This window comes from Nanorana parkeri, unplaced genomic scaffold (genome assembly GCF_000935625.1).
Source record: "Nanorana parkeri isolate BGI_ZX_2015 unplaced genomic scaffold, ASM93562v1 scaffold63, whole genome shotgun sequence".
NCBI classification, from domain to species: Eukaryota; Metazoa; Chordata; class Amphibia; order Anura; family Dicroglossidae; genus Nanorana; species Nanorana parkeri.
The window spans coordinates 1,726,639-1,738,128 of NW_017306331.1; the positions used below are offsets into that span (position 1 = coordinate 1,726,639).

The following is an 11,490-nucleotide window of genomic DNA, read 5'->3' on the forward strand; positions in this document are numbered from 1 at the left end:
ACATCTGAGGAGAGGGACATAGGAGTTAGATTCCAGATGAGGGAGAGTTGGTGGGTGTAAAATCACTTCAACAAGCAGAGCTCATATTGCTCGGAGAACCGTTTTCTGAATCGCCAGCGGAAATACACGTTTATGAGACGTTTCCATGCAGCGATGTGACAAATGAGAAAGACGTCCGGGAAGGATCTGGCAGGCTGTGATGTTTGGTCCTCGGAGCAGCCCGTAGAGCAGGGGGCGGGGCCGGAGAGCGCAGGAAGATTGAAGCTTCGGGAGGGAGCTGAACACAGAGAGGTGTGTGTAGCCTGAGAGTGGGGTGCAGTCTGTGTATAGTGGCAGACTGGCAGTGATCGGGGGAGCCATGTCTGCCGGGCCCGGGGCTCAGAGATCTGTACATAATACGGGGGGAGATCTGTGCATTATACTGGGGGGACCTGTACGTTGTCTTGGTGGGGGACTTGTACACAATATTGGAGGAGCTGTACATTATACTGGGAGAGATCTGTACATTAAACTGGGGGGAGGGGGGAGATCTGTATATTATTTTGGGGGGGATCTGTACATTATACTGGGGGAGATCTGTATATTATATTGGGGGTACCTGTACACCATACTGGGAGGGGATCTGTACATAATACTGGGGGGACATTTGTACATTATACTGGGGAAGGACCTGTATACTATACTGCACATCATATTAGAGGAAGAGGGGATCTGTACATCATGAAGGGGGGAAGGGGGCTTCTTCCTCAGCAGCTGGAGGCATCTCCATTCTACACAGTGTTATGCAGGCCATACACACATTGATTTCTATTTGCTGTGGTTGACCGTTCAGTTTATCAATTAGGTGCCTCAGACAAAGGCTTATTTCAAAGTGAATTGGTCATTTGATTGGTTGCTATTTCAAAATGTATTTAAAATATAAATCAGAAATGTAAAAGTTGCAATTGCAAAATCACGTGATTGCCATCAGTTGGAATCCCTTTTTTGTCTTCAATTTGGTTGATAAAGATTGTTAATCTATTGGGAAGTGCAATCATTGATTGATCAATCACATTGATGTGTGTATGACCAGCAGAGCTGTCAGACGGAAAGCCCCTGCGCTGGAGGATGTCCCGGGATTTCTTGGTGGTCTTTCTTTGCATGTAGGGGGGTATTTATAAATAATTGATTTGCTGCTGGATGTCTGACAGAAGATTTGCTGCTTTTATAAAGCTTGTTAGATTTGCCTGATGGTCACCTTAGGCCTGAAACACACCTTTTCACATGCTTGTCACTGCAACGCATGTTTTATGTGTTAGCATGTTGCGGTGCCATTCATTTTAAATGGTTCCCCAATGTACTAAGGCAGCTTTGACCCACATGTGTTGCAGAAGACCATAATGCACAGCAACTACCATGCACTGTGCATCAGAAAAAATGCTGCCCATTCTGCAATGAATTAAAAATGACACAATGCACAGGAGCCCTAAATGTCTTTGGTCTTCATAGGGTGCAGTACAATTCACTGAGTATATAAAACAGACGGCGTTACATTCACCGCCTCACTTCACAAGTCAATGTTATAATTTCCGTGATTGACCATTGATTTCTATAGATGATCCGGTGTGCTCAGTCCCAGTTGCTCGCCTCTGCGCTCATTTTTTGGAAGTTACCCTAAAATTCTCCATGGTATCCATTATCCTCCTGTATGTGATGCTGCTAAATAATAGAACTCCAGCCTGGATGAATTAGGCCTCATTCACACGTCCTTTAGGATCTGCACACTGGATGCTTGATACTGGGGGATGCAATGAGCTAAGGCCACTAAAGGTGCCCATACACTGCTCGATTCTCGTACGAGAATGGTGGGAAATCCCGCGATCGTACGAGAATCGAACAGTGTGAACGAAGACGTGCGACCGTTTCTACTGTACGGTCGCACGTCTTTTTTCTAAGGAGCATGCTAGAAAACCAGCCGAGAATCGTACGATTTTCGGCTGGTTTGAATGGTGCTTGGGAGACAAATGCCGAACGGGCCGGTGTGTGCACGCGCATACTGCCCGTTCAGCATTGCGGTCAGTGATCGAGAGTGCGATCTGCCTGTCCAAGATGGGCAGATCGTACGTTTTTTTTATCACTTTACAACCATCGCAAGACTAAGGTCTTGCGATGGTTGTACAGTGTATGGCCACCTTTAGTCTGTACAAAGAAATGACAGGCTGACAGTAGCCACAGCTGTCCGCCTTTGTTCACATGTATCCACACATCCAATGGTTACCTGTGGCCAGGAACAGATTTCTGGTCCTGGATATAGAAAGATTCCATCTGGGGCATCTTTTCCTGGCCGCAGGTAACCACTGGATGTGTGGATTTATGTGACAGTGGTGGTCAGCTGCGGCGCTTGTCATTGCTTTGTACAGGCTGGGTGGCCTCAAGGATGCGCTGCCTGGACCATAAAGGATGTGTATATAAAGCCTTAGGCTCAATCCGGTACAGCCTGCAATCCAGTTTATATAAATCTGCTGCTTTAATCGCTCCTTGTCATGATTCATGCTAGGGATGCACTGATACCGTTTTTTTTCGATATCGAGTAATGTTATATTTTTTCGTTACTCGCCAATATTGATACCAGAAGTCCCATTAGGGGAGCCAGGTGGCGTGTAATTACTCGCCACCCAGCTTACCGATTAGCAGGGAAGCCATCTCCATGCTCCCTCATCACCAGGTGACGAGGGAGCACGGAGCCGGCTTTCTGGCCAATAAGGAAGCTGGGAGCCGTGTAATTATGCGATGCCCGGCTTCCTGCTTGGTCGAGAAGTCATTACACGGCGCCCGGCTTTCTGATCAGGTGACGAGGAAGCATGAAGCCGACTTTCTGGCCAATCAGAAAGCCGGGGGGCGTGTAATAACGCTCTGCTCGGCTTCCTGATTGGCTGGGAAGCCAGCTCCCTTGTCACAAGTGACGAGGGAGCATGGAGCCGGCTTCACGGGCCAATCAGGAAGCCGGGCAGCATGTAATGATTTGCTGCACGGCTTCCTGATACCGGAAGCTGAAGTATCTGGATAGGTATCGGAGCATTTGGGCAAGTACGAGTATTCCCGCAAATACTATGCACCGATACTAGTATCGTTATCAGTGCATCCCTAATTCATACATATAGAGATGTGACCTAGATGTAGAGCAGGGGCAGGCCACCTTGGCATGCCAGGTGTTGTGGTACTACAAGACCCGCAAGGTATTACAAGACCTGCAAGGTACTACAAGACCCGCAAGGTACTACAAGACCCGCAAGGTATTACAAGACCCGCAAGGTATTACAAGAGTCTGACAGCCACAGGCATGACTCACAGAGGCAGAGACCTGAGGGATTTGTGTCAAGGTTGCCTTCCCCTGATGTAGAAAGTCCTCATGTTGATCATGGAGCTCAGATGCTTTGGAGGGGCATAGAAGTGATGTCAGTGTCTACAGAGGCAATGCTCCATGGTAATTTTAAAGCAAACCGATCACAAGAGAAACGTGAAAGCTGTCATTGGTGAAGTCCTGTTGCCTGGCTCTCTGGCTTTAGTGGTTTTAGTGTGGAAAAAATATGCAGTTGAGGACTCCTGACTTTGGCTGCTGGTGGGCATACTTGTTCCAGGCCAGTAAATTAGACCGGTGGGCATGAGATCCAGACATTTCCTGAATCACAAGATTGAAGAAAATAGGTCACCAGCACTCCATAAGTTAAAATGAATGAGTCCTTTTAATGGACAATGATGTCACAGATTTCTGTGACATCATTGTCCATTAAAAGGACTCATTCATTTTAACTTATGGAGTGCTGGTGACCTATTTTCTTCAATCTTGTGTTTTGCACGGTGCCATCCGTGAAGTTACTTCGAGCACCATTTATTTGATTGTTGGCCGGGACTGCTGAAAGGTGTGCGGAGGGCACCTCCATCAATTTCCTGAATCAGACATCTGCAGTGTGACTTCCACATTTTTCTCATGAAAAGATTCTTTTAAGCAGTATAGTGTTTCTTTCAAAGTGTATTTTATTTTAGTTTTAGGTAGAGGAGGGAAATGCTAAAACCCCTATTCGGTTATTTTTTTGCTGTCTTTGTCCTGCTGGGGAGATTTCCCTGCACTTCCTGTGCCAGAAACACAACAGGAAATGAGAGACAATCTCCCCAAAGTGAGGGGAATTTCCATGTTGGACAATCACCTGAATATTTGTCCACTTTGGGAGGTTTTCCACTCTCCACTAATATCCTTATGGCAACTTTAAAATGTTAGATGATTTCATAAAATGTTAGATGATTTCACCCCCCAAAAAAACATACTTAAAGCGGAATTTCACCCTACATGGCATGACATTTTAAATCCCTAATAGTTGTCCCTTTTATGAAAGTAAATATATATACTATACTATTCCGTGGAGTCCAATTTTGTCTTCCTTGCAGGCGCAGTTCCCACGCCACCATCTTGAAGCAAGAACTTGGGGAGGGGAAAGGTCAGAATTTGGAAGGGTGGTTATTAATGTATAGGTCAGCTTTAAAGTGACACTGTCATGAGGAATATATGAGGGCTGCCATTGCCATATGCCTGGTTGTGTCTGACTTAAAGCAGACCTTCACCCTGAAACCAAAACTTTGCTCCAATTAAACCCTCCTTCCACAACATGAAAAACTCTCCCCCCTTTTTTATTTTGGTTTGCATACCTGAACCCAGAAGAGACAGCTGGCTCCCAATGATGTTAGGGATGAAGACGGTCGCGTGGATCAGAGGAACACAGATCACGGGGACATCACTGGATTCACTGGGCGGGAGACTGTGTGAATTGAGTGCAACCCAGAATTAGGTAAAAGGGCAGTAATGGCAGCCTTCGTGATTCTCACATGACAGGGTCCCTTCAATGAGCAAGATAGGATGAATATGCTTATAGCAGGTAGTAGGAGGTCACTGAGAGTTATAAGTAACCAGTGGGTGATAGAAACATTTGGGAATCACCCAGAAACTAAAATATGAGCTTAGAAGGACCTTGCTATTAAAGCTGATTGCTCCAGGAAAACTGCTAAATGCCCAGTGTAAAATACCAATATGTGTTTATTATCTACTCTGTTCAGCCACTACACAGCCAGAAAGGTCCCTTTACTGCTTCCTGGATCAAAGTGTGTCATCTGCTGGCTGTGCAGTGTTGTAGATGTGTGCAAGTGACAAGATGGACTGCACAGAATTAAACAGGTAAAACAATGCATGTACAGTATGAGCTGTTTTCCTGGATCTCTCTTCTTCTGAATGTTGTATTGTCCTATATGAATGATAAGACTCCATTATGATAGTAATTGTTTGCAGTGAGCAGTCTTTGGCATTCCTGGCCGGTCTGTTTATGATGTGTGTTGTATGTTCCCCATGAAGATTCCTTGCCTTGTATCCTTTCACCTCTTCTGCATAGTATAGCTTATAATGTAAGAAATGTCAAGAGTTTTCTATTTTCATTATGACCGACCTATAAATCAATATCTGCTCTGTTTGTATCGTAGATGTCTGAGTTACCTAAAAGAACGAGAAAGACTGTAGCTGCACCTAAGCTGGAGCTGTCTTTCCTGAGTGGGATGTGAGTATTTGCTGCATGTGGATGTAAAGCAGATTTTCAGTAGTTGATGTAACGAAACTGTCTTTTAATCATCCTCGTAGAGGAGATGGTATCTCTACTTCTTCCTTCAGACACCTGTCACCTGGAGAGGAAGCGGGGGAAAATGTGCCAGTGGAGACACAGCGGTGAAATCCTTGTAGAGGTCCTAACCCCATTTTGTCCTATACAGGTGAAACTCGAATAATTAGAATATCGTGCAAAGTTCATTTATTTCACTAATGCAACTTAAAAGGTGAAACTAATATATGAGATAGACTCATTACATGCAAAGCAAGATAATTCAAGCCGTGATTTGTCATAATTGTGATGATTATGGCTTACAGCTCATAAAAAAACCCCAAGAACCCCAAATCCACAACCTCAAAAAAGTAGAATATTACATGCAATCAATAAAACAAGGATTGTACATAGAACAATATCGGACCTCTGAAAAGTACAAGCATGCATATGTACTCAGTACTTGGTTTGGGCCCCTTTTGCAGCACTTATTGCAATTACTTTTGCACGATATTCTAATCGAGTTTCACCTGTAAGTAGCAGGTGGGCTGCCAGACAGCAACCAGCATCAGGTCCGGAGCACAGCAGGCTGCACGCTGAGTGACAGCGGTGGGCTTTAGCACTGGAACCTCTGGCTGTCAGTGACAGCTGCGGCGCAGCTCTAAGCCCAAAAGCTGAATCAATCAACTTCCAGCTCCTGCTCCCGAACACTCTATAGGAGCACTAGCAACAGCCAGTGTAAACACAATGCGCAAAACATTGCTTCTACACTGTGTTTGCATCACGGTGAAATGACATCACAGAACTTTCTGTTAAACTGGAGGCTCGGGCAAAGATGGAGCATCTCTGTCTAGATTCTCCCTGTAGCAGTAGCTCACTGATATAACAATCTATTACTGACTGATTACAGCAGTACAATAGATAATAGTAGATAATTGGATTGAATATGGGGAAGAAAGGTGAGGTCCGAGACAAGAATGACGCCCCGCACCTTGTCATGGGGGTGAGGGTTGGATAGTTGTGTTATCAATCTCAAGGGAAAAGTTGGGGAAGGTGCACGGGGGGAGGAAATATCATAAGCTCAGTTTTTGAAAGTTTAAGTCTTAAGAAGTGTTGTGACATCCAGACGGATACGTCAGTTAGTAGATTAGTGACACGCAAGGACACTGAGGGGGTGAGTTGTGGAGTGGAAAGATATATTTGAGTGTCATCGGCAGGGCTTGAAAAATTTGATGGTGTCTCACCAGTCAGTCGAAAATTTCACCAGTCAGCATGACCGGACTATAGCCTTGCAATTTATGTTAACATTTTTTGGGGACAGATAGAGCTTTATAGAGGTATATAATCACCACGAGGGGGGGTTATTTTTTTTACTATATAATGAAAAAAGTACCATAAATGTAAAAAAAAAAAAACTGCTCGCTCACTTCCCAATCTACTGAACCGACCTGTGACAGTCTCATTGTCACAGGTCGGCTAGAACTATGAGGTGAGGGAAAAGCACTCACCTCATAGTTCTCCTTTAGGCTGGGTTTCCACCTAGGTGATGGAAATATGCACGTATGACGCGCGTTTCGGGTGGCGCGTTTTTACCCCGATTTGCTTTCCACGAAACGCGCATCAAACGCGCGTTTGCGAAGGCTATCCGGCTGTATCCTAATGGATACGCACGGAAATACGCCCCAAAGCAGCTCCTGTACTTCTTTGGGCGTAGGGCGTTTTTCAGCGCGTTCCTTTGCCATGATACCTTTCTACTGTTTCAGCGCGTTCCGACGCGCTGAAATACGCCCAGGTGGGAACCAAGCCCATAGGAAATAATGGGATTTCACTTGCTGGGCGTTTTACAGCGCGTCGATCAGCGCTGTAAAACGCCCAGGTGTGAACCCGGCCTTAATGGCTCTAAAATTATTGCTCTCACTCGCAACTTTTGCAGTGATATGTAACATGTGCGGCACAATAGGCGCAATCATCTTCGCGCATAGGCGCACCCGGCGCATATCTGTGTGTGTATGTGGGGGGCGGGGACTTAAAAAAAATGTTTTCTTTTTTAACATTTTTTTTGCTTCTTTATATTTTTTTATGATTCTTTAATTTTTTTTTTTTTTTACACACAGCTTTATTGCTATTACAGGGGGGGGGGGCTAAGAAGCCCCCTATGGGATAGCCAATTTACATGACAGGTCCTCTTTATGGAGACATCAGGGGTATCGAAGACCCCTAATGTCACCTAGGGACCCCCAGAGAAGCTGATGAAGCAGAAATCGGCTTCATCAGCTTCTCTAGCTGTAGAGTGACGCTGAGTGCAGGAAGTGATGTAATGTACATTACTTCCTGCATTCGGGGACTGAGAGGAGATCAATGGGAGTTCGTACACTGAACTCCCTTTGATCTCCTGTCACAGAGCCGTGCTGCTCCCGGCCGCATCGGGCACAGCGTCTCTCTATAGAGACGCCGATCGCTTGACTGTAAAGCTCCCGGCCGGCCGTGTAATTACAACGGCCAGCCTGGAAGCTGCTCGTCGGGCTCCACCGCCCTTTCGTCACAGACGAGTGGACGAGTGGATTTTTCAAGCCCTGGTCATCGGCATAGAGATGGTTTTGGAAACTATGTGAGGTTATTAACTGACCAAGGGAGGTGGTGTAGATAGAGAAGAGGAGGGATCCAAGGACAGAGCCTTGGGGGACCCTACATGAAGAGGAGTTAGATTTGTAGGTGACACTAAAGGAGCGCATAGCTAGGTAGGAGGAGAACCATGAGAGAGCAGAGTCTTGTAGGCCAAGCAAGTGGAGTTTTTTTAGGAAGGGCAGGTGGTCAACAGTGTCAAAAGCAGCAGAAAGGTCTAATAAGTAGCGAATAGCCAAATTAGTAGTTTGCTATGTATAGTTTTGAAAGTTCGATGCGTGCAACGCTAAGTCTTACTTGATGTTCCTCTAATTAGGTCAGATACAGATGATGATTCCCATGAAGATGAGGAAGAATGGATGCCAGAAGCAAAGGCCCTTCCAGCAAAAAGACAAGCAAGGAAACCTAAAGAACCCACCAAGAAACCTGCAGCAAAAGCAAAGACTGCGGCTGCCCCTAAACCACGGAAGGTGAGTTATGTTGTCATCATTAGTGTAATATGGTAATCTGTAGACACAGTTGTGTATGTGGAATGTCACTGGGACTATAGAATATAATTTCTAGCAGCTCGACACAGTGCGGCTGATTGATATACCACTTAGACTTCTTGTTTTGCCCCTGATTTGGCCTGTAATACAAAACAGTATACATATCTTTGTGTGGGAGTTGTGCTGTCTGCTTGTAAGATTGGGCATTGTCATCTGCCTTTAAAGCAAAGTGTGGTGAGATATGGGGGAAGCCATTATTGATTTATTTTAGAAAGTGAGGTCAGCAACAACAGCTTCCATATTCCTTCAGTACTGGTTTCTACTAAAAACAATAAAGCCAAACCTTTTTTGGGCTTTACTTCTTTATACTGAAAATACTGCATGTTTCCCCTGACATTATATTCAAGTGTCCCTGTGTTCATTATAGGCAGCAGGCTGTCTGGAGTGGCCATTGGTTAGGATGATCAAACTCGTATCTAATTAAGGACATTCATTTCAAAGAGTGTCTGTGCTTAAGGAATTCCAATGCGGCCCATGGCTGTCTAGGGGCGGGAACTGCTCAACACTCTGAACTCTTATCTGATCCTGTGAGGAGGAGCCGACGAATCGGCGATGGAAAACGTTGACAAGGTTTTGCATCGTCGATTTTAATTGACTTAATAATTGTTGCAGCTCTAATCCATGGTACACTGATGACATGGATAAATGGGAGTGAGCTGTGTGTATGGGTGGGTAGCTCTAACTCAATCTAACTCGTGACATGGATACTGGGGAGTGAGCTGTGTGTATTGAGGTGTAGATCTAACTCGTGTTCTTGGTTTCCACTTCAACATTGGTGTTGTCTGATGATTGAGGAGTTTAGCTTTCTGTCCTAATATATTGGTTCCGTCCAATAATTAGGCAGGTTTGGGCTGAGGACACTGGAATTCAGGTTCCAGCGGAGAGGAAGCTGATTTCTGACGGAGGTACCCAGTCGGGGTACCAGGCGGTCCGTCACAATTTCAGCCACCAAAAAGTTGTTCATTATCATTATTCTTTGGGATTTCATAGAAACTATTACGCAGGAACCATACATGCCGTTTAATTAACCCAGCTAGTGTGAACAGAGATTACATTTCCACACCTACAGGTGTAGCTTTGACTGACGCTAAAAGGAAAACTATAGCGTTTTATTTTTCTGATGCTGAATGTCAGACAAACATTTAAATACTTAGAGAAAGTGCACAAATGTGAACTTCTTTGTCTGCCAAAGGACATGTCATTCTTTCCAGCATCTTTTTGTAATTAATATCATCCCTGCCAGACAGCACAGTCAGGAGGGAGTTAAAGAAAATGGCGGTGTCACCTCACTACCCACAGCCTGCTAAGAGAACAGTAATGAAACAGAAACACTCTCTGTTCTTTTCATATAAAATCTTTTTTATTTTATAAATAAACTTTTAGTAGATGATACACCTATGGCGCAGATTTCATGGGATATTATGGATTTCCAAGAGAGTGCAAAGCAAATGCTGTTTGCTTTCAGAATGTCTTTCTCAAACTGAAACACTGAACAGCCCTTTGAACAGATAATACAAATGTTGGGGATGAATAAGTCATTTCTCTGACTCATTCAATTGTTTGAAATTTAAGCTGTTGGCCTCTTTAAACTCTTGCCGTCTGCCCGTTAATAAAAAACGGACGGACGGCTGACTCCTATCTGCGGGTTGCCGTAGCCAGACGTCATTTTTTTCCTGCTCGCGCGCGCCCCCAGGCAGGAAAGACCCGCTTGTTACTACAGCCGTTAACGGCTGTTTCACATACAACCGATCAGCGGCTCTATAGCCGCCGAATGGGAAGGGGGTTTAACACCGCGGATGTCAACTGGTTAAACAGCAGGCTTGTTGTGTTCTTGTATCTGATACTAGGCCTGCTTTAATGCTGTAATAATCTGTCATAATGATTGCAGATTGTAAGCTCATAAGCTCTCAAAGGCAGCTACTGTACCTCCTAACCCTCTTGTCTTGAATTCTATTGTAACTGTTCTCTTTCCCTTTATATTCTAAAGCACTGTGCACACTATTGGCACTATACAAATGATACATTATAATAATAAAAGTGATTGGTTTTCACATACAACTGATGGACTTGTTCTAATTGTATTGCCTTTAACTTTCTTTGCATGTTAGACTGCTGCTAAGAAAGTTAGCAAAACGCCCGCCACAGATAAAGGAGAATTTGGACTAACTTCTGAGAGTAAGGACTGTGATCCATCAGAATTCAAGGTGATAGCAGCACCCTCCATAAAACAAGAGGTAAGATTTCTTTATATGATACAGTTAGAGGGCTTTGTACAGAATGTAAATCCCTGACTGGGCTCTATGGCAGTTTAGATTAAGTGGATCTCTAGACTTTATTGATGGAATAGGTAAGGCCCTTTTATTGCTGTATGTATGACTGTTGGGTACATACCTCTCATCTCCTTTTCTGGGTAACCACAGAGCATGTGAGGGCACATCTCCCTGAAAGGTACAAAGGTACATGCTATACTATATAGTATTAAAAGGAATTTAGGCATTTGCAATTTCCTATTTCACTGCTGGAGGATTCTGCCGCCAGCAGTAAATTTAATAGAACTGAGGATACTCCACCAGTGAGTTACCACCCTCACCACACACACCGGTATCAATCACCATCACACACTCTGTGCTCGCTTGCCAGTAACTCCAATTTACACAGATCCTGCATCCATGCCACTTGTGGCATTTACACTTTAGCACAGCCTTTCA

At 44.6% G+C, this 11,490-nt stretch overlaps 1 protein-coding gene across 1 annotated transcript in view; it reads left to right on the plus strand.

Annotated features, from left to right (window-relative positions):
* The first annotated feature begins 273 nt into the window (after positions 1 to 273).
* SRBD1 (S1 RNA binding domain 1) overlaps positions 274 to 11,490 on the plus strand; it is a 151,217-nt gene continuing 140,000 nt past the window's right edge. The window contains exons 1-4 of the mRNA XM_018576291.1: positions 274 to 291; positions 5,503 to 5,576; positions 8,551 to 8,704; positions 10,891 to 11,016. Of these exons, the coding sequence (XP_018431793.1) occupies positions 5,503 to 5,576; positions 8,551 to 8,704; positions 10,891 to 11,016 (354 nt within the window). The 5' untranslated portion in view covers positions 274 to 291. The remainder of the gene's footprint in view (positions 292 to 5,502; positions 5,577 to 8,550; positions 8,705 to 10,890; positions 11,017 to 11,490) is intronic.